The sequence below is a fragment of the Bos grunniens genome, chromosome 19, assembly GCF_055505025.1.
Source record: "Bos grunniens cultivar Pamir isolate PY7600 chromosome 19, Bosgru_T2T1.0, whole genome shotgun sequence".
Taxonomy (NCBI): Eukaryota; Metazoa; Chordata; class Mammalia; order Artiodactyla; family Bovidae; genus Bos; species Bos grunniens.
This window is the reverse complement of record NC_141183.1, coordinates 28536640-28558927: the sequence shown is the minus strand read 5'-3', so window position 1 is coordinate 28558927 and position 22288 is coordinate 28536640. Positions and strand designations below refer to the sequence as shown.

General features: G+C 49.0%; 2 protein-coding genes across 3 annotated transcripts in view; one reads left to right on the top strand and one right to left on the bottom strand.

Moving 5' to 3' along the window:
* NT5M (5',3'-nucleotidase, mitochondrial) overlaps positions 1-3849 on the bottom strand; it is a 29733-nt gene extending 25884 nt beyond the window's left edge. Inside the window, exon 1 of the mRNA XM_086358370.1 lies at positions 3742-3849. Coding sequence (XP_086214496.1) covers positions 3742-3843 — 102 coding nt within the window. The 5' untranslated portion in view covers positions 3844-3849. The remainder of the gene's footprint in view (positions 1-3741) is intronic.
* COPS3 (COP9 signalosome subunit 3) lies at positions 3836-21786 on the top strand. 2 transcript variants are annotated; one of them, XM_086358365.1, is made up of 12 exons: positions 3836-3972; positions 5646-5775; positions 7594-7706; positions 7790-7839; positions 10417-10509; positions 11948-12127; positions 14285-14425; positions 15809-15982; positions 17934-18020; positions 20154-20267; positions 21141-21221; positions 21468-21786. In XM_086358365.1, exons 1-12 carry the CDS (start codon positions 3918-3920, stop codon positions 21519-21521), a joined length of 1272 nt encoding a protein of 423 aa, XP_086214491.1. In that variant the 5' UTR covers positions 3836-3917; the 3' UTR covers positions 21522-21786. The 2 variants fall into 2 exon arrangements, with proteins under 2 accessions (XP_086214491.1, XP_086214492.1); XM_086358366.1 differs by lacking the exons at positions 3836-3972; positions 5646-5775; positions 7594-7706; ... (1 more) ...; positions 10417-10509; positions 11948-12127 and having other exon boundaries at positions 14363-15453.
* The last annotated feature ends 502 nt before the right edge of the window (positions 21787-22288 follow it).

Sequence of the window (22288 nt, the reverse complement as noted above, 5' to 3'; positions counted from 1 at the left end):
GATGGACAGGCAGCAAATAAGCCAATAACACAGGCAGAAGAATTTAAGGGAGGGAACCAGAACAGGGTGATGCGCCCCCTGCTTTACAGTGACTAGCTGGGGAGAGCTGCCAGAAAAGACACTCGCCTTGCAGATATCACAAAGCCTTAATAAAACTGGAGACTTTCAAATGAATCCATAAATAAATATTGTTATGTATCCTGTTATAAGTGGGTTTTGGGAGGAGGGATTTAAAATCTTTTATTGTCACTCTGGTTGAAAAAGAAACAGTTACTATTGTTCTGCTGCTGCTGCTAAGTTGCTTCAGTCGTGTCTGACTCTGTGCAACCCCATAGACGGCAGCCCACCAGGCTCCACCGTCCCTGGGGTTCTCCAGGCAAGAACACTGGAGTGGGTTGCCATTTCCTTCTCCAATGCATGAAAGTGAAAAGTGAAAGTGAAGTCGCTCAGTCGTGTCCAACTCTTCCCGACCCCATGGACTTCAGCCCACCAGGCTCCTCCGTCCATGGGATTCTCCAGGCAAAAGTACTGGAGTGGGGTGCCATCGCCTTCTCCTTACTATTGTTATAGACAAACGATATTCAACAGACACACCAGGATCCTTCTCATTAACATTCTAGCCACACTAGCATTTTCTCTATTCCAGAAACACCAAATTTTATCTGGGTCTTAAGACTTTGGCATACATTTATTCCTCTCTGAAACCCTCTGCCCAAGATCTCTTTTTTATTTATTGTATTTGTGTGACTGCCTTGGGTCTTAGTTGTGGCACCTCGGAGTCTTAATTGCATCTTGTGGGATCTTCTGTTGTGGCATACCAGCTCCAGAGCTTCCAGGCTTAGTAGTTGGCCATGCTCAGTTTTAGTTGCTCCGGGTCATGTGGGACCTTAGTTCCCCAACCAGGGATCAAACCAGTGCCCCCTGCATTGCAAGGCAAATTCTTACCTGCTAGACCACCAGGGAAGTCCCCCAGCTCTTTCTCACCCTTCTGAACTTGGAAGCATTTCCTGACCTTCCTCCACTGCATCACTGTGTTTTATTTTCTTCATAACACGTGCTAACTCTCTGAAAGTATTTCATTTGCTTGCTTAGTGTCTTACTCTTCAACCAGAACTTCATGTCAGCAAGAACTTTCTGTTTAGATCACAGATATATGCAGCCCCATCCCTGCATCTGGCACAGGGTTGGACACATATTAGAGACAAAGTAAGTGTGTTTTCAAAGAATGAAAAATAGAGCTTCCCTGGTGGTACAGTGGATGGGACTCTGCCTGCCAGTGCAGGTGACACAGGTTCCATCCCTGGTCCAGGAAGACCTCGCAGGCCACTGAACAGTTAAGCCCACGCACTGCAACTACTGCATCTGTGCTCTAGAGCCTATGCTCCGCAACAAGAGAAGCCCCTGCAATGAGAAGGCTGAGCACCAAGACAAAGAGTAGCCCCACCTCGCTGCAACTGGAGAAAGCCCTCCTGCAGCAACAAAGACCCAGCACAACCAAAAGTAAATAATAATTTTTTTTTTTTAATGAGAAAACAGATGATTGAATGTGGCATTTCCACTCACTCCTGTGGCTGTTTGTTGCAAGGTGTGTCTTATGTAATTGCCAGGTTTTCTACATGACTAGCTTTTAAAGAAAAAGGGAAAATATATTCAAGGTTATCCCTGTAACCATGTCTCTTTCAGTCATTTTCACTCTTGAGAGGAAGAAAGAAGGGTGGGATGTCTCTTAGTGGTACTGAAATGAGTGTGATTTTATTTTTGGCTCCTCTTTGCTGCATCCAGGCCTTCTGACTTCAGTGTGCATCAAGGTTACCTGTAGGACTTGTTAAACTCAGATGGCAGGGCACCACCCTCAGAGTTTCTGATGTAGTAAATCTAAAGAAAGAAAGTGAAAGAAAGTGAAGTCGCTCAGTGGTGTCTGACTCTTTGCAACCTGTGGACTATAACCTACCAGGCTCCTCCATCCATGGGATTCTCCAGGCAAGAATACTGGAGTGGGTTGCCATTTCCTTCTCCAGGGGATCTTCCCGACCCAGATGATTGAACCCGGGTCTCCCGCCTTGCAGGCAGACGCTTTAACCTCTGAGCCACCAGGGAAGCCCATAGTAAATCTAAAGTGGAATCCAAAAAGTTCCCAGGTGGGACTTAGCTGGTAGTCCAGTGGTTAAGAATCATTGTGCAATGCAGAGGACAAGAGATGAAACCCTAGTCAGGGAACTAAGATCCCATGTGCCACAGAGCAACTAAGCCCAAGCACCAAAACTACTGAGTCCAGGGCTCCAGAGCCTATGTGCCACAACCAGAGAGTCTGTGCATGCATGCCTGCTCAGTCGCTTTAGTTGTGTCTGGGCCTGTGTGACGCTATGGACTGTAGTCCACCAGGCTCTTCTGTCCATGGGATTCTCCAGGCAAGAATATTGGAGTGGGTTGCTGTGCTCTCCTCCAGCAGATCTTCCCGACCTAGGGGTTGAACCTGCATCTTTTAGGTCTCCTGCACTGGCAGGCAGGTTCTTTACCACTAGCACCACCTGGGAAGCCCCAGAGAGTCTGTGGGCCACAAGGAAAGATCCCACATGACTCAAGGAAGACCCAACACAGCCAAATAAATAAATTAAAAAAAAAAAAAGTTCCCAGGTGCTGCTGCTGCTCTTGGCTGGGGATCACACTTTGAGAACAGATCCCAATAAATAGGCCAAAAAAAAAAAAAAAAAAATTGAAGTATGACTAGTCCCGTTCAGTTCAGTCGCTCAGTCATGTGCAACTCTTTGTGACCCCATGGACTGCAGCACACAGTAGCTGTGGCTATTTTGAATTCTTGTAGTGCTTAATTTCTCTCGAAACTTTTGGCTTTTATTAAAATCCATGTATATCCATGGAAATGTGTCCTGTAATTCAAAATATCTGTCCTTTGTTTGAGGACCAAATGTGGCCATACAGCACACAGGGACATCTCCATCCTACAGTATGAGTGTTAAAGTCATTCATCCATACATGTCATCATCTATACATTCATAGATACAAATACATCCATTTATTTTTATCGCTATACCAACGTACAATTATTACTATTATATTTCATGTCAGCTAACTACTGCAATAGCTTCTTAAATGACTCTCTGAGGTTATCTATGCGAAGCCAGTCTTTTCCAAGTGCAAGTGTCTGATCATGCCACTCGCTTGCATGAAACCCTCCACTGCTCCCCAATCTTCTCAGTGAAAAATCCAGTAGCTTAAACACGGCTTACTTGACATGGCCCCTGTTTACCTTGCAGCCCCATCTCACATCACCCCTCTCCAGCCATAAGTGTTTTACGTAGTCTATCGTGAGGATTTTACAGATGTGGAAACAAGGCAGCGGACAGCCAAGGAATTTGCCGAGAGTCGTGGAGCTACTAAGTGCGAGAAAAGGGATTTGAAGGCTGGTTGCCTTCCTGGGTGGACAACGACCACCTGGCTGGAAAAGCCTCAGGGAAGAGGTTGCGATTAAGACAGGCGGGTTCCCTGAGCGGGGAAGATCCCCTGGAGAAGGAAATGGCTACCCACTCCAATATTCTTGCCTGGGAAATCCCATGGACAGAGGAACCTGGCGGGCTACACAGTCCATAGGGTCGCAAAGAGTTGGACACGACAGAGCGACTGAACAACAACTAGGCGTTCAGTTCCGTCCTTTGCCCACCAACCCTGTTAAATCCAGGGGGCGACTTCACGTGCGCACAGAATAAAGACGGAAGGGAAAAAAACCTGCTTTCCGGCGCGGGCATCCGTAGAACCGGTTCCATGGAAACAGTGGCCGGGTCCAGGTAGGTAGATCTCGCGGCGCTTGAGCGACGGAAGTGACGTCATCGCCCTGAGGCCCTCCGGTGGGTCGCCGGCCCTCGTTCAGCGCGCGCCGCCTCCGCCGCCCGGCTACCGGGAACATGGCGTCCGCCCTGGAGCAGTTCGTCAACAGCGTCCGCCAGCTCTCCGCCCAAGGTGAGGCGATGGGCGCGGGCCGCGAGCCTGCGTCCGGGCTGCGGCGGGGGTCTTGGCGCTTGGGCCGGGGCTGAGGAGCGCGCGAGATGGGCGACCCCTTCGCCCAGGCTCCGGCCTCCGCCCCCCGCCGTCGGAGCTCGGTCCGTCTCTCCTCCCGGAGGCCCTTCCCTACCTGGCCTCGCGGCTGGGCCCCTCGCGGCCGGGCCCCTCGCGGCTGGCCGCGCTTGATCCCCGGGGGCCCTGGCTCCCGGCTCCCTTTTGGGGGAGCGGAGCTGTGGCCGCTGTGAATTTGCCCCTAATTTTCATGTCTTTGGTTGGTTCCTCTCATGGCCTGAGTGTAGTGCCCAGAATTAAAGTAATTGGCCGCTGTTGTGAGGCCCCTTTCCTCACCCTGTTGGTTTATCTGTGAAATAGAAACGTTCGGACTGCGCGGGGTTGTCAGGAGTGAGCGGGAGGAACCATTAAGGTTGCGGAAGCCGCTTGACCTTGCCCAGGCACTCTTCTTTCGGGATTCGCGTCTCCCGGTGTAAGGACCCAGGTGCTGCCCGCCTGGCTGCCCCGAGGTTGCTTTGGTGCCCGGCGCTGCGCAGAGCAGCGCAACGGTTCTGCCTCGTTTCTCTTCACTGGTAGGAGTTAGGGTCAGGGGTGAGGCTAGGAGTCTCTGGGAGTGAGGAAGGCACTCACTCGTTTGTTTGTGCCACAGACTCCAGTTTCCCGAGGTCCCATGAGGTTAGGAGGTTTGGGTTAAAGTCCTGTCTCGGTTGGGCTTCCCAGGTGGCTGAGTGGTAAGGAATCTGCCTGCCAATGCAGGAGATCCCCTTCGATCCCTGGGTCAGAAAGATCCCGTGGAGGAGAAAATGGCAACCCACTCCAGTATTCTTGCCTGGAGAATCCCATGGACAGAGGCGCCTGGGGGGCTGCAGAGAGTTGGACATGACTTACTTTAGCTGCTGAACACGCATGCACCTGTCTCAGTCACTTTTTGATAACCAAACAACTCATTTCCCAGGTGACTAACCAAACAACTCATTTCCCAGGTTCAATTTTCTTACTTAAAAAACAGAGCCGAGGCCATGCTGGTGAGCGTCAAACAGGATTGCTTGCCTAGAAGCTTCACACACATGCTTTGTGCAGGCTGCTGCTGTAGGAGCAGGCTGCCCAGCAGAGACGTGCAGGTCACTTGCCCTGCCTCTGACTGATGTGCCTCACACCTCCTGCACAGATGGGTGCCGGTGTGGAGTGAGGGCTGGGGTAGAGAAGGAAGGAGGGGGCTGCTCAGAAGATGATGGTGTGCAGACCGAAAGTGACGGGCGTGGGAATGAAGGCGGAGGGGAGAGGAAGGAGTGGACTGAGAGGCTGAGGAGTGAGATGAAGTCATAGCTGGTGACATTTTGGATACAGAAGGGAGATGAGTTGGTGCTGATGGTAATGTGCACTCTGCTGGCTTGGGGCATTGGAAGTGGGAGTGCGAAACCTTCAGTGGCCAGAGGAAAGTCGGAAACTTAGCACTGAGACCAAAGGCAAAATCATTTGGTGTCTCTGGCCCTTCTGGGTCCTCATCTGAAATGAAGGAGTTGGAAGAAATCACCTTTAGGCACCAGCATGTCTGAGGTATGACATCCTTTGGTCTGGTGAATGCTGTTCTGAATGGTAGTGTCGTTCTTGTTTTCCAGGGCAAATGACTCAGCTTTGTGAACTGATCAACAAGAGTGGGGAGCTCCTGGCGAAGAACTTATCCCATCTGGATACCGTGCTCGGGGCCCTGGACGTCCAGGAGCACTCCTTGGGCGTCCTCGCTGTCTTGTAAGGGCATCTTCCTTCACGGCTTTGTGCTCCCTCAGCCTCAACACTGTGCTCGCTGGCTTTGGTTGGTGTAGGAAGTAAGCCCTGTAAATGACAGTGAGCTCTTTGGCACAACTAAAGTCATGTTGTAGCAGTTACCCTCACCTTATTGCAGCTAATCATTGCTTGTATTTTTTGTTCTGCTTTATTATTTTTTAAAATTCTTAATGTTTATACAAATTTTGAAATGTTTTAAAAAATGAATGGTGATCTCAGTTGTGGTACTCTAGTTTGTGTTTGTCTGAATACTTTTATTCGTGTGATCCATGGGGTTCTCCCCATTTTCTGAATTGAAAAGAGGAAAGAGTGGCAGGACAGGGCAGGAGGCTGAGCTGAGTGAAGTTCCAAGTGGTCCAGAGCACCCTGCAGACAAGTTTAAGCTGGCTTAAGACCAAGTCAAACAGACGTTATTCCAGTTGGCCTTTTGAACTCTTGTGACTCTATGTACTTGACGGTTGATTTTTTTTTTCTCTTGATGTTTTAGTGTCATAGATTGGGATTTTATGGTTGTTGTGAAAGTTGAAATAATATAGATGAACAGAGAACAAATTGACCTGAAGTGAGGGTCTGGCTTCACTTGAGCTGGCGCTCCTGAGATGGGGGTGTATCAGGAGGAAGGTGCTGTCAGAGCCCGAGGTCTAGCCTGCGCTCGCAGGATGGTGGTCAGTGGCTGCTGTGTGTCTGAGTGTAAATCTTTACAAATAAGTGACCTGCAGGATTCAGCTCCTCTGTCGTACTTGCAGCATCTTGAGGACTCAGTAGCCACTGCTTTTGATGGCACACACTCGGAACAGGGCCTCCGCTGCAGAAACTTCTGCTGGCTGTGGCTGGCGGATGAAGATTTCTACTGGCTGTGCTTTCCCATTAAAAGAACAGGTAGCACAGTTTGTACCCACTTCAGCTTATGCCGATGTGTGTGTCAGGTGAGATGATGTATGTGAAAGCTTTCTGAAGCTATAAGATGTTTGACGTTGTAAGTCAGAGGAAACCTGGGAAGGACCCTGACCTGGTTACCAGGTTCCCTGGGTTTGTATCTGCGTTCTGCTGATTATGAGGTGTGGGGCCCTGAGCTGTGTATTTTTGTTTATAAAGTGGAAGTCACAGTGCCTTACTGACCTATTGTGAAGCCCAAATGAGATTGTTCGGACAGATTTTGATCATTGGGCACCATCTGCCAGGTGACTCGGGATGGGTCATCTGAGTTGTCCCTCCTCCGACCAGTCCACTCCTCTGGTCCTGCCCCACAGCTAGTCCTTATCCCCTGGGTCTGGGGCAGCACCATGACTGTGAGCCACTGCCATGGCCTCCAGCCAGCCCGTAGCTTCCTCCCTGTCCCCCTTCAGTCTGTTCTGCTCAGGGTTTCTAAGTGAGTAAGCAGTACTGAGAATATTGAAGTGCAAAAGGAAAGTATTTAAAAAATTTTGGGGCTACAAGTTTAAGTTTAGTTACTTTGAGTATTAAGTGGCCTGATAATTGACCTCATTTAACAGTTTTCTTTTTTGAAAGTTGCTCTCTTTTGGATATCTTTTATTTCTTGCCTTTTTGCTCTGGGTAAAAGTTGTTCTTTAAGCTTATTTTTCTTAGTCTCTATTTGTGTTTATGTTCTGTGTCTTGATTATGCAAAGAACCAGGCCAGCAGAATCTCATATATTCTGGTTCTTAATTTTTAAAAGTGTCATGACTCCTTTAATTTCACAGAGCATTGGAGGCAGGATGGACTTCCATATTTCCTGCCATGAGGCCCCAACCAGGACCAGTTGGTTCTTCTCTGTGTTGTAGGTTTGTGAAGTTTTCCATGCCCAGCGTTCCCGACTTCGAGACGCTGTTCTCCCAGGTTCAGCTCTTCATCAGCACCTGCAACGGGGAGCACATCCGCTATGCGACAGACACCTGTAAGGGCAGTGCCTTTTCTTCTCCGTGGCTGTGTTCTGCCCTGTACTCACTTACATCTTCAATATTTTGTTATTGTGTCTAGTTGCTGGGCTTTGCCATCAGCTAACAAATGCACTTGTGGAAAGAAAACAGGTAAGAATGTTGTTTGAGTAATTTACAGTTTCGTTTCACTTGTGTGTAACCTGTGCAGTGCTCCGAGCATTAGGGTCCCAGCCTCGTGCTGAGACCCTGATGCTCAGACATATGTGATGGGTTTGGAGAGCTCAGAACATCTCCTGGGGGAGCTCTGACCACAGGAGAGGTGCCCCCAGGGCACAGCTGCTGCTTCTGTTCAGAATGGCCCTTCTAGCGCCTCATGTTATAAAGTGCAGATTTTGTTTGCTTGTTTGTTAAACCTTTTGTGTGTGTTAGTCACTCAGTCGTGTCCAACTCTGCGACCCCTTGGACTATAGCTCGCTAGGCTCCTCTGTCCATGGAATTCTCCAGGCAGGAACACTGGAGTGGGTTGCTATTCCCTTCTCCAGAGGATCTTCCTGACCCAGGGATAGAACCTGTATCTCCCGCATTGCAGGTAGATTCTTTACCATTGAAGCCACCAGGGAAGCCCTTCTTGTTAAATCTTTTAATTGAGTCCCTTGGACTGCAAGGAGATCCAACCAGTCCATCCTAAAGGAGATCAGTCCTGGGTGTTCATGGGAAGGACTGATGTTGAAGCTGAAACTCCAATACTTTGGCCACCTGATGCGAAGAGCTGACTCATTTGAAAAGACCCTGATGCTGGGAAAGATTGAGGGCAGGAGGAGAAGGGGACAACAGAGGATGAGATGGTTGGATGGCATCACCGACTCGATGGACACGGGTTCGGGTGGACTCCGGGAGTTGGTGATGGACAGGGAGGCCTGGCGTGCTGCGGTTCATGGGGTCGCAAAGAATCAGACACGACTGAGCGACTAAACTGAACTGAATGACCTAATTTTCCCTCTATAAGAAGTTGTTAGGTTGGTATAATTAATTGCCATAAATGCCCTCCACCCAGAGTCCCTAGATGTTGGTGTCTTCCCTGACCTGCTCAGTCTTGTCTTCTTCCTTTCTGAGCCACAGGAAAGAAGGTTGCAGCTATGGTCCCCTTACCCTGAGAGCTCAGTGAGTGTTTCTTAAAAACTAGGACAACTTAGAACATTCTCTAATGTAACCGCAGCACATCAGAAGACAAACATGTATAGAACCCTTTAACACATCTGACCTCCTTATGCTTCAACCAGTTGTTTCTGCTAATGTCTTTTGTAACAAAAGACAATCTCAGATGACAGGTTAAATTACATTATTGTGTCTCTTTAGTCTCCTTTGGAGAAGGCAATGGCAACCCACTCCAGTACTCTTGCCTGGAAAATCCCTTGGATGGAGGAGCCTGGTAGGCTGCAGTCCATGGGGTCGCTAGGAGTCGGACATGACTGAGTGATTTCACTCTATTTTTTCACTTTCATGCATTGGAGAAGGAAATGGCAACCCACTCCAGTGTTCTTGCCTGGAGAATCCCAGGGACGGGGGAGCCTGGTGGGCTGCCGTCTATGGGGTCGCACAGAGTCGGACACAACTGAAGCGACTTAGCAGCAGCAGCAGCAGTCTCCTTTATGTATTTTTTTCATTTAACCTAGCTCTGAAGGTTCAAATGAAGAGTTAAGCAGTATTAATTTGTAGTGTTGTGTCTGAAACTTTGTCATGTTATCTGTCTACAAAGAAGAAAGTGAAATCACTCAGTCGTGTCCGACTCTGCGACCCCCATGGACTGCAGCTTCCCAGGCTCCTCCGTCCATGGGATTTTCCAGGCAAGAGTACTGGAGTGGGTTGCCATTTCCTTCTCCAGTCTTTAGTCTCCTCTAATCTAGTGAAGTCTTTATTTATTGTGATACTGACACAGGTTATAATTTGGATGTTTCTTTTTAATTTGAAATTGAACTTTGAAAGACTGATGGTGTGAAAGAGCCTGAAAACAAAGACTCAGTTGATAATTTTGTAGGTGCACTACCTAACTGTTGTTTGAGGGAGATGGTTAAAAATATCCAATCAGTCTTCACTGAGGAAAGCTTGCGAGTTCCTCCCCTCTTTCACAGTCACATCTTCTCCCCAGAAGCTGATTGCACCTCTTGTGATTCTCGGTCTTGTTATTCACGATCAGGGCAGGAAAATGGTCTGTTTGTAGCTTGTGGTATCGCTTTCAACAGTAATTTACCATCAGGTAAGAGATGTTGTGCTGAAGAGAATTTACAGGTGACCCCCAGACTGTCCTGCAGGAAAGGGCCAGCATCCATGTTCTCAGTTAAGTCTCCTAAACACGAGTCACTTCTGTGGTTAATGATCTGGAAAATTGTGGTTTGTTTACTTGTAAATATAATGAACTGTTGAGAATGTAATGTTGATTTTGATTATTGATCTCCATTAATTAGAAAAAGCTTTCTGATTTTAAAAAGTTGTGCTAATTACTCTAAATATGACAATAAACAGCCTAAGATGATACTTTCTGACTGAACAGAGACAGAAGTTTCTCCAGAGGCTGTGGGACCCCCTTCCTGTCATTTAGAGGAGCCCATCAGTAGGGTTGCTCTCATTTAGAGGAGCCTGCCTGTAGGGTTACTTCACTTGTAAGGGACAGCTTAGGACTAGGCGTGCCGCCCCCACCGAGGCCCTAACTGACAGGCCTCTTTCTGACAGCCTCTGCGAGGAATTGGCGTCCTTAGGCAAGCCATTGACAAGATGCAGATGAACACAAACCAGCTGACCTCTGTGCACGCTGACCTCTGCCAGGTGAGCACCGGGGGTCACCCGGGTCAAGGTTGGACGTGGTTGGGATGGCACCATGTTTTAAGTGCGCTGTTGTTGGAAGGGAATGTTGGGGCTGCTGACCACCAGCCGTGGGCTGCCACCCAGCCAGTCCGTGGGATGTGAGAGCAGATTGGGATGGGGGGTGGTGCTTGTGACCCTGACAGCACTCCCAGTAGGAACTCTGGGGCCTGAGAACCAACTGGTGACTTCTCACGCCTGAAGATGTTACTTGTTTGTTTATTGAAACCCAGATGACAAAGGAGGGATATGTGTAATGAAGCCGGCCTCTACCTGCTCCCTTGCCACCCATCCCTCCTTTCCGGAGGAAGCTGGAGTTGATCATTTCTCTTCCAGCCCTCCAGCAACAGTTTAGGCACACACCAGCAGATACCTGTATATTTTTGTCTCTGTAGTTTAAACACAAATAGTAACAATCTGCTGCTGCTGCTGCTGCTAAGTCACTTCAGTTGTGTCCGACTCTGTGTGACCCCATAGACGGCAGCCCACCAGGCTCCGCCATCCCTGGGATTCTCCAGGCAAGAACACCAGAGTGGGTTGCCGTTTCCTTCTCCAATGCGTGAAAGTGAAAAGTGAAAGTGAAGTTGCTCAGTCGTGTCTGACTCAGCGACCCCATGGACTGCAGCCTACCAGGCTCCTCCATCCATGGGATTTTCCAAGCAAGAGTACTGGAGTGGGATGCCATTGCCTTCTCCGAGTAACAATCTATACAAGGTCTTTTTCCTGTATACTGTGTCTTGGAGATGATTTTTTGTTAGTGCTTCATAGCTACAGAGAACTCCATACTGTGGGTTTAGCCAGTCTCTGTGGGGTATCCAGATTGTTCCCTTAATGAATAACATGGTATGTGGATTATTTCAGCCACATCTTCTCACTTCACATGGAGGTGTGCATTCTTTTCTCTTATTTTTGAAACACTTTTGTGGTGGAGGTGTGACGGGCACACGGTAGAGTTTATGAGTCTCAGGTGTGCAGTGTTTGCACCCCTGTGTGTCTGGTTCCACTGTCACCCAGGCCTGAGGCTCTGCCGGTCCTGCTTTCTTTGGCTGCACATTCTCTACTCATAGTCAAGGGAGTCAGAGCAGGCAAGGAAAGATCTGAGAGGAGCTGTGCCCGTGCCGCCAGGGCAGCAGAGAGCAGAGCCCACACTCATGCATCATCTGTAGATGCCCAGGCTTTGCTTCGCTTGTGAGCTCTTCATGTCACAGCCAGTTAGCCTTTTCCAAAGAAATGCTGTTTTATTCCGAATGCCTAAGAAGATGGAAGGACATGTCAACGTTTAAATCATTCTAGTCAGTAAGATGTAAGCCAAGTGTTTTCTAGAACTTTCTGGGTTTTCTCCTTTCGCTGACGTGTGCCACAGTGCATGTGGAGTGATGGCTGCATGTGTCTCTCTCCACAGCTGTGTTTGCTGGCAAAGTGCTTTAAGCCGGCCCTGCCGTACCTGGATGTGGACATGGTGGACATCTGCAAGGAGAACGGGGCCTACGATGCCAAGCACTTCCTGTGCTACTACTACTATGGCGGGATGGTCTACACCGGACTGAAGAACTTCGAGCGGGCACTCTACTTCTATGAGCAGGTGGTCACTCCCCAGCTCGGGGCGTATGAACCTGTGCGGTCAGAGAGGCGTGCCTTGACTGGTGGCTGGGGCCCACGGCAGGGAGGGACTCGAATTCTGTTGGGTGCGGGTTGAGTTCTGTGTGTCTCTGGATGTTTGCAGCTTCCTCTGTATGTGGGGAAGCAATGGAGCCAGTGATCTTTGTCGCATCTTCTTGTTCTGAAATGAGGTGTGAAGTTGGGTTAAGTTTTTTGCTTTTTTTTTCTTCGGTCCATGCTGCATGGCCTACAGTGTCATAGTTCCCCAGGTAAGGACTAAACCCAGGGCCATAGCAGTGAAAGCACTGAACCCTAACCCTGAACTGTCAGGGAATTCCCAAGTGTTTCTTGTTTTAATAAATAAGGCATTCTCCTAGTTCATAATTCAGAGTATGTAAAGGAGTTCAGAGAAAAAAGTGCCTCCCCTCCACCCTTTTGTGTCTGTGATGAGATGTGCATTTCTGGAGGCTCGCTCTGGGCCTAAAAAGACAGGACTGGGTAGAAACAGTGTTTTAAGATGAACTTGTCAGACGTTCAGAAGTTCAGTTTGATTCGGAGTGCACGTTCTGGTAATCAAAGGTGCTCTGAACCTTGGAGGAGCTCAAGTGTATCTGAGATGCTGTGCAAGCATGTGCACACGCCTCTGGGTGGGCGTGGCCTTGGTCAGTGGGCTTGACCAGCATTGCTGGGGCCTGGGACAGGGTGACTGGAGGTGCTGCTGGGCAGGGGACGTGAGTGATACCAGACAGGCATTTTTTTTTACTGCTTTTCTGAAACATTCCAAAAGATACACTTGCTAAAAAAACAAAAAACAAACACCTCAAATCATGCAGCATTGCATAAACTGACGAGTGAGAGCTGCGCCCACTGCTCACCCTGAGCACAGGTGGCCCTGGGTGCTCCCTGGGCCCCAGCGGGCAGGCCCTTCAGTAGGTGCTGCTGCCTCATTGAAAGCGGTGCTGCCTGGGCTCGTTGTGCTTGTGTCCTCATGCGCTTAAAGGAGTGTTTCTGTGGAATAACTCCGAACGGCCTTAAGGCCCTGGGGGCTTGGGTTTTGTTTGGGACATTTGGGCTGATTTGGGTGATAGATTTGGATTCTTAACCTTCATGAATCCATGTGAAAGAACATAGAAAGGCAGCTGCAGAATAGGAGGAAATACTTGCAGGTGATGTTTCTGAAAAGAGACTCACGTCCGGAATGTGCAGAGGTGTCAGAATTCAACAGTAAAAGCCCTGAAGTTTTAAAATAGGCGACAGATTTGAATAGACATTTCTTTGGAGACTATATACAGATGGCCAGAAGCCCTGATCAAAAGGGAAATGCAACTCAGAGCCACAGTGTGGCACCAGGTCACACAGCAGGCAGTTGTGATAGGGTGCTGGCTGCTGACAGGGGTGTGGGTTCAGAGCCCTTGTCATGGCCAGTAGGATGCTCAGTGGTGCGGCCCCTTCGGAAACAGTCTGGCGGTTCCTCAAAAGGTCACACCTGAAACCTCCATGTGACCCAGCACTTTGATTCCCAGGGTTACACCTGAGAGAAGTGGCAGCAGACACCACCTACATACACGCATGTTCTCGGCAGCGAGAGCCGTGCGGCCAGATGCCCGCCAGCCCAGGTGGTCTCTGTCTGCGTGGAGCACCGTTTGCCTGAATCATAGAATAGGTTGTGACACGGGTTACTTCAGTGTGTGCCCTGGAAGTGTCACAGTGAAGCTGCTCACATAAGACCCTGTGAAGCCATTTATGGGAATTTCCGGCACTCTAGTGGTTAGGATTCCATGCTCTCACTGCCAAGGGCCTGGGTTTAATCCCTGGTCGGGGAACTGAGAGTCTATGAGCTACACAGCACAGCCAAGAGAGGGGGGAAAAAGCCATTAATATGAAATGTCCAGAGCAGGCAAGTCCAACAAGAATTGAAGTGGAGGAGTGGATGGCTGGGGAGGGGAATATGGGCAGTGACCCCTGCCCAGCAGAGTTTCTTTTTAGGAGGGTGAAAATGTCCTGAAATTAGGTAGTAGGAACAGTCGCACAACTTGGTGATCGTGCCAAAGCCCAGTTGTCATTAAAGGCAGTGACTGGGTATCAGTACTGTCTTCCGAATTCATGCCCTGTCCTCATTCTGACGTTCCTCTCCACCCAGGCCATCACCACACCTGCCATGGCCGTCAGTCACATCATGCTGGAGTCGTATAAGAAGTATATCCTGGTCTCTCTGATCTTGCTGGGCAAAGTACAGCAGCTGCCGAAATACACCTCTCAGATTGTGGGTAGATTCATTAAGGTGAGCTTTCAAAACAGTGATTTCTCAGCTGACATGTTCTGTTCCTACAAAGCTGTGGTGATGCATAATTCTGTAATCTATGTGACTTTACTCGCCCAGCATCTTCAATTAGCAGACATTCTCGACATCCCCTGGGCATCTGGCAGGACCCTGACTGTTCTTGTCCATGCCCACCGACCCCCTGATGGGGTGGGGTATTCCCAGGAATCTGCGTCCACGCTCTTGCTCTGGGTGGTCATGGCGTAGGGGTTTAAGGTTCTGATAGAGCAGTGCTTATGCTCTGTTGGACTTGAACTCTGACCAGGTGCTGGGAGATCCTCTTAGACCCCAAGCTTTGCTCACTAAGCTGCTATGGTTTTCCTAAGGACTCGGCTCCAGGACCACGTGGAGAAATGACCTCCTTTTTTATTTTCTCTTAATTCATGCTTATTTTATTTTAAATTGAAGTCACTATCATTTGATAACAATTTTGTGCTGACCCTCCTTGAACAAAACTCAAAGTTTCAGGAGGTCAGTTTGAAAGTCTTCCTGATGTGAAGGTTTCTGTGCTGTCATGTTGAGTATTGCCCGTGTCCTTCAGCTACCCATCATGGTTCTTGGGCTCCAGGCTTCCTGTCACAGGTGGTCATTTGGGGGTGGGTGAGAGGCCCTCAGAGCCCGCGCAAGAGTGACGCGGGTTTGGAGAACTCCCACAGGTGGCCCCCATGGCCCTGGAGTGACCTGTTCCAGGAGGAGCACTTTCGTAAGTGGGGTCCTCATGACTCACCTCCTTCACAAGGGCTGCGGTTTGTCTGCAGGGTTAACGGAGTGGTGCCGAGGGCTCAGGCATCAGGGTAGGGCTGCTGCTCTAACCAGGTCTGCGCATGCTGCTCAGCACCGCTCGCCCGCTCCTGCAGCCCTGCCCTGTGTCTGACAAGGAAGATGAGGAGCCGTATCGCCCGGGTGGTGGACACAGCTCTGCTCTGAGGGGCCCTCAGCCCAGGGGTCTCTTGTTCCTCTGGAAGCAGTTGGTTGTCCCATGGCACCTGGTGAGGCACGTGTGGAGCAAGAGGGGGCTGAGAAGGGTGGGTGTTTGCCCCCTTTCTTCCCAAAATGGTTTATCTGGGACAAGTCAGGAGCTGCCTGTGAGAAAAAGGCCTGTGGCTGTCACTGAATGCAGGCTCCAGGCCTGCTCTGTGCTACGCAAGGAGCACCATGGTAAACTTCTCTCCTTGGTCTTGAAAACCAGGCATTTGCTTAGAATAACTTACAGTTTGCTGGGTAACAGTAAGGGAGGCTGGACCTCCTTGCTCCGTAGTTAGTGCCACGTTTCCTTTTGCATCTCACACAGGCTCTGTTCTGCTAACTGTCGAATCTGGTTTCTTCCCCCCTGCACACCTTTAGCCTCTTAGCAATGCATACCACGAGTTAGCGCAAGTGTACTCCACCAACAACCCGTCGGAGCTCCGCAGCCTGGTGACCAAGCACAGCGAGATCTTTACACGGGACAACAACATGGGGCTGGTGAAGCAGTGCCTGTCCTCGCTATATAAGAAGAACATCCAAAGACTCACCAAGGTGCAGTCCTGTGGGCCTCCAGAGCCAGGCTCCGTTCTCCTGTCCTTGTTGGCACTGAGGCAGCAGCGCAGGGTCCCAGCCGGTCCTTTGGGGACCTTGAGGGGTGCCTTTCCAGGGCTAGTATAGGGTATTTGAGAAGAAGAGCAGGTGAAGAAGAAGTGGGGAGGAGATGTGGCTGCTCTGGGAGGCAGACAGGTAGCTGAAGGGAGGGAGATGGCCTGGGCAGATGCTAAGGGTACAGCTGTGCGGCCCGGGACCTCACAGCAGGCTAACCCACCTGTGGGCGCTTGGCTGGTGCACTTGCGCTGGGGAAGGTAAGCCAACTGTGTAGTTTTTATTTTTTAAGATGAAAATAGACCCAGTGGCTTTTGATGCTGGAAAATATGCTTGTTATCAAGTGTTAAGACTGTCCAGGAAAGTGTAAAAAGAAAATGAAGCCTTATGTTAGCCAGGGAGATGGAGGTGTTCACTGCAGGTAATGGGAAACCGGCAAAGAACAGCTGCAATGAGCAGGGAGGGGACAGCTCTTCCCCCGAGACACAGCCCTGCAAGGACGCAGTGGACAAGATGGCTGGCTGCCGGGCAGGCGGGGACACGGGATTGTCACGGGGGCTCAGACCTGCTCCACAATCATGTTCTGGGGACGTTTCTCTGGATCCGTCTGCTCCATGTGTGCGAACACTCCCACTGACTGTAACCAGGGTCACATGCTATGTGCTGTTCTATATCCTTTCTTCTGGTTTCCATGGCAACGTAAGCCTGTATCACAGTGACTGTGCGTTGTGCTTTGTTGTACAGACAATCATAACTTTCTCAGCCAGTTCTCTTCTGATGGACAGTCAAGTGGAAGTTTCTTACTTTGAAAGGAAAAATGACAGTTCTGTATATTTCGAAATGTTCACTTTTCTAGTCCTCACTGGTGCTAAACTGCCTAGATACTGCTTAGAATTCACAGGAGTTTCATTTGGGAAGGAGGTGCTACTCTGAACTAAAATGTATAGAGAGTTTTTTTGGTGATTGGCTTATCAAGAATTTTCAACATCAGAATCTTAACAAGGCCTGCTTTGAAAATGCATTGTATTTACAGCTGGCAGTTGTAAATATTGCCAGCTGCTCTAAAAAAGGGGGCTCTTTTAATTTGTTCCTGAAAGGCGTTTTCATCAGGTCCCAGGCAGACCATGGTAAACACTGGTTTCCTTCCCCCTCCCCACCCCCCACTGGTTTCCTTTTAACCCTCAATGTGTTTACGCATGCTGACTTTGAATTTTGAAGGCTGAATCTGTTTTTTTTTTTAATTTCATATTATTTACAAGTTAATATATTTACAATACAAAATGCAAAGACACAAAAATCTCCACCCAGTTCCTATACTGCAGCTGGCCTTTTCTTTCCCAGAGGCAGCCCAGCATCACTGCTTCTCGGGCCTCCCCGCAGAGAGTGTATAAGCATGTGCATTCACACACACGTGTGCTGTCACACGTATGCAGTTTCCTTGTTCAGAGATGTGAGCCAGATATAGACCCTGTTCTGTGTCCCTTTTTACGTTTAATGATGTGCATGTCTTCAATTTCAGCTCATAAAAAGCATCCTCACTTTGTAAGGTTTTTTATAGCCGTGTAGGAGTCCATTTGTGTGGTTTCCTGCACTCAGCCAGTCCTCTGCTGACAGACATCTGGGCAGTTCTGACCTTGCCATCACAGGTAGAGCTGCAGCGAGCAGCCTGGCACACACGTCATTCTAGACCCCATGTGGAGGGTGTTTCCTAGAAGTCGTTGCTCTAGAAAAGTGATGCTGAAGCCTTAGCGCACGCAGTTCAAGTCATCTTTGCAACAGAAAGCTTGTACACTCTTGAGAAGCAAGCGATCAGTGACTCAGTAGGAGTCTACACATTTACTAGAATTTCTCTCTTCAGTCTATTTCTACCTGTAATTGATTAACTTCTGAATTTCAGACATTTTTAACACTGTCGTTACAAGATATGGCGAGTCGCGTGCAGCTGTCCGGGCCTCAGGAGGCAGAAAAGTATGTCCTGCACATGGTAAGTGTGTTTCTGTCTTCAGAAGTTACTAAGTGGAGTTTTGTCCTTGTAAAGGTTACTGGTGTTCGCCATGGGAGACATAGAGGAGGAGGCAGGGCATCCAGTGGCACCACTGTGGGTGCTCCGTCAGCCTCCTCACAGTTGCGGTTTTCCTGGGACGTGTGCACGTGTGTCCCGCACGGTCGTGTCCTGAGGACGTTCTTGGTCATCACAGCCAGGGAGTGCTGCTCATAGCAAGCGGAGCCAGGTCCTGCACGCAGGGGGCGCGCCCACCACAGAGAATTCTCTGGCTCAAAACGTCAGTACTGCCAAGCCTGAAAAATCCTGTTCTACTGTGTAAAATTTATGAAGGCAGGGATTTTTGTTTTTAAATAAGATTTAATTTTTTTTATAGTGATTTGAGGTTCACTGCCAAATTGAGGGCAAAGTACAGAGTTCCCAGTCCCCACACACAATCAAAGCCTCCCCTGATCAGTGTCCCCACCAGACTGGGCTGTTGTCATAGCTGATGCTCCTCCACTGACAGCTCTTCATCCAAAGTCCTTAGTTTACATCAGGTTTGTTCATGTGTTGGACACTCTGTGGGTTTGGATAAATGTGCATGTACATGAATCTGTCATGACCGCATTGCATGGAGCGTCCACTCTGCCCTGCAGATGCCCTGTGCTCTGCCTGGTCCTTACCACCCCTCCCTCTACTGACCTTTTCATTTTCTCCAGTTTTGCTTTTTTCACAATGTCATATGGTTGGAATCATACAGTGTGTAGCCGTCTCAAACCAGGTTCCAGCCCTGCATCTGCCTGGAAAGGTTATTTTTAATCCTGACTTGTAATGTCCCATTTTTAGCGGTGTCCCATTTTTGAGCTTCTTACGGAAGGGAATGTACAGCGTGTGTGCTCAGAGGTCTGGCTGTTGCTGCTCAGCATCACGAGCCCCATGCACTGTGTTGCACGTTGTTGCAGCCGGCTCATGTTCAGGGTTGCAGCGTCCACGGCATGAGTGGAACCATCAGGTAGACATGGGGGTGGTTTCCTGTTGTGGTTTTTACAGAGCACGCTGCTGGTGAACCTGGTGTGTATTTCCACTAGGTGTGTTCTGTCCACTGTGAGATCCCCCGTGTACTCACAGAGTCAGGGAGTCACGCCTTGTGTTCGGTTGTGTTGGGCTGTGAGCACTTCATTAACTAGGACCACATCCCCCGAGGCTGGAGATAGCAACCAGCCCAGGCAGCTCAGCTCCACCATCCCAGATGGAGCGTTGCTGCTGCTGGGGCATGGTGTGTCAGGAATGATAGCACCCTTTTGGGATTTTCTATCGGCTGCTCCCTTTTTAGCTGCATGGACAGGATTTGGCTATGAGGATCAGTCAACTTAATCCCCGGTTGTTGATGCAAATAAAAAATGTACACCTTGAAGCTGCCTTGGAATCAGCATTGGCAGGAAAATTTTCTTAAAGGACCAGAGGATAATTGCTACTGGAGTGAACCAAAAATTTGTTAGGGCTTCACTTTCGTGAAACACAAAGACAATTTCAATTATATCTCATAGAAGTTGTCTAAAGATGCAAGGGTGCTTCAGAATATCTGCCAGAGAAGCCAGACACATAGGATCACGCACTGTCTGATTCCACTTCCACGAAACCTCCAGAACAGGCATGTGCACAGTGTGCAGAGTACACGGGTGGAGGTGGGGCTTGAGAGGAGGGGGCTGGGCAGTGACTACGCAGACGGGCGGGGGCCCGCTGGCTAGAGGTGGTGCCTGTGCATCACAGGTATAGTTCAATCTACTGAATTGTTCCCTTTAAAATGGCTGACTAGGAGATGACCCTGGTGGTCCAGTGGCCAAGTCTGTGGCCTTTCAGTCCTTGGCTGGGGAAAACTAGGATCCTGCAGGCCGCGTGGCACAGTCGAAGTAAAGGTTAACTCACTTTATGTGGACTTTACTCCTTAGTCTCTCATGGTGCCCTGCACATACTATTTAAGAGAGGGAAGAGAGTTAAAGAAACCGGTGGAGCCTAAAACACTTACCGATTGATTTACTTGTTGCTCTCTGTGATTTCCCCTAACTGCGTTGAAATAACACTTATTCACATAATGTTTGGGGTTAAACTATTTTCCTGATTTCTCTTTTATAGATAGAAGATGGTGAGATTTTTGCAAGTATTAATCAGAAGGATGGGATGGTCAGTTTCCACGATAACCCTGAAAAATACAACAACCCTGCCATGCTTCACAACATTGACCAGGAGGTAACAGACGCCAGTGCTCTGGGCTGATGTCTGTGATTTTACACTTGAAGTACTGCTTCTGTATTCCAGGATAATTTTAGTTTTAAATATGGGTAGTTCCCAACTAGTTTGTAAGAACATCTAATTTCCTAGAAAGTTAATTTCAAAATGGACTCTTCCCGATTGTCTGGTTATAAATAAACGGTAGGTTAGCATCCTTGTCCAGTTTATCAGAGCCTCCCTCAACTCCTGAAATACTTGGGAGAGTACATCGTTTCAGTACAGTTTCATGTGTACCCAGTAGCCACTTATACGGTGGAGCCTTCAGTAACTTGACTCTGGAGTCCCGGGTCAGAAGGTCAGGGGTAAGCGGGCAGCGGGGAGGAAGGCCGGCGGCGGTTCCCGCTGGGCAGCAGCCACGGACCAAGGACCAGGGAGCTGCTGCCTGTACACCGAGGCCCATGCTACTCAGGGCCTCCGGGCGTGAGCTGGGCTCACGGGGGCCAACAGGCTTCTTACCTCTGATAGGCAAATGGATTCAGCCAAACAGTAGCTTCAGAATATGAAAAGCAGTAAGTCACCAGAGTCTCTTTTTGGCAATTCCAAATTTTTTAAAACCCTGGAAGCTGGAAGTATTTTTTGTAACTCGTTTGGTGTCAGGTGCCACCTGAAATGACACTCGTGAACGGTTTTAGGTTTCACGTGTGTAGTTTAATTATGGTGTGGCAGGCAAGGTGCGCTATTTGTGCTGTGTTAACTGTCTGACCCCAAATTCTGACTCCAGAACCTATCTGGCTCAGGGCTGTGACCTTGTAGCACCCGAATAGTCTAGGCTCAAAAGGATAAACTTGCCCTGAACCCACCTGCTCAGCCTGTCGACCTGCTTCCACACAGATGCTGAAGTGTATAGAGCTGGACGAGCGGCTGAAGGCCATGGACCAGGAGATCACAGTGAACCCCCAGTTTGTGCAGAAGGTGATTGGGGTCCCCTTGTTAACAGAAGTATGCTGGAGGGAGCTGGGTGGTGTCCCTGTAATAGTGAAGTTCACGGAGACGTGCTCGTGGAGAGCATTTCCACACTGCAGGCTGGAAGTGTGTTTAGGGGTGGGGGTGGGGGTCCTATAACTGCCTCCCTGTTACAAGGGGTGATATCCTCTGGGGCTGCTGGCGGGAAGCTCTTGCCCAGGCAGACAAGTGCATTGTCTCCTGCCTCCCTCCCAGAGCATGGGGTCACAGGAAGATGACTCAGGAAACAAGCCATCCAGTTACTCCTGAAGCCGACACCCATCCTGAGTTAGAGAAGCCATCGCCTATCCCTGTGGCCGGACAGGTGTTGGGAGGCGGCTAGAGGATCAGGCCCATCTCACCTGGACGTAGAGACTGCGTTTTGTTTTGATGTCTTCAGTCCTGTGTGCTTTCAGTAAACCATTCTCTCTGTGAAGAAAGGAAAACATTTTCAAACTTTAAAGCCTGTTGTGGGTTTATTTATCCTCAGATTAATGTTATTGTTGCATTAAATCTGCCTTTTTGTTTTAAATTATTTGAACGTTGGTTCGTCTTCTGTATCACCTTTTCCCTCTGAAAAGCTTTTAAAGAACATGTTCATTCTGAACAGATGTAGATTTTAAGAGTTGTTGGAAGATTTGAATCTACAGTTGATATCAATTGCCTTAAAAAAAAAAAGCTAAAAGGAGAAAAAACATCTGGGAGAATCTCTCAGGTAGAATCCAGTGTTTCAGAATTAAATTACCATGCATGTGAGCCATAGGATGCATTCTGAATTAAAGAGATACCCTTTTAGTCTTGGGAACCTTCGTGTGTGTGTGGAGCTCTTCTGTTTGTGAGGTGCAGGGCAGACCTGCCTGGTCTTTATCTACAAGCATTTCCTGTCCACCTGCATAGCTGCGTTTGGATTCTGCTCAGGGTCCCCCCTCTTCAGGACTCTGGGATGCATCTGACTCAGGTCCCCTGAGTTGGTCCCAAGATGGTGTGGAGACTCTGAAAAGTGCGGTCAGATACAGTGGAATTAGGTCCCTAAAGAG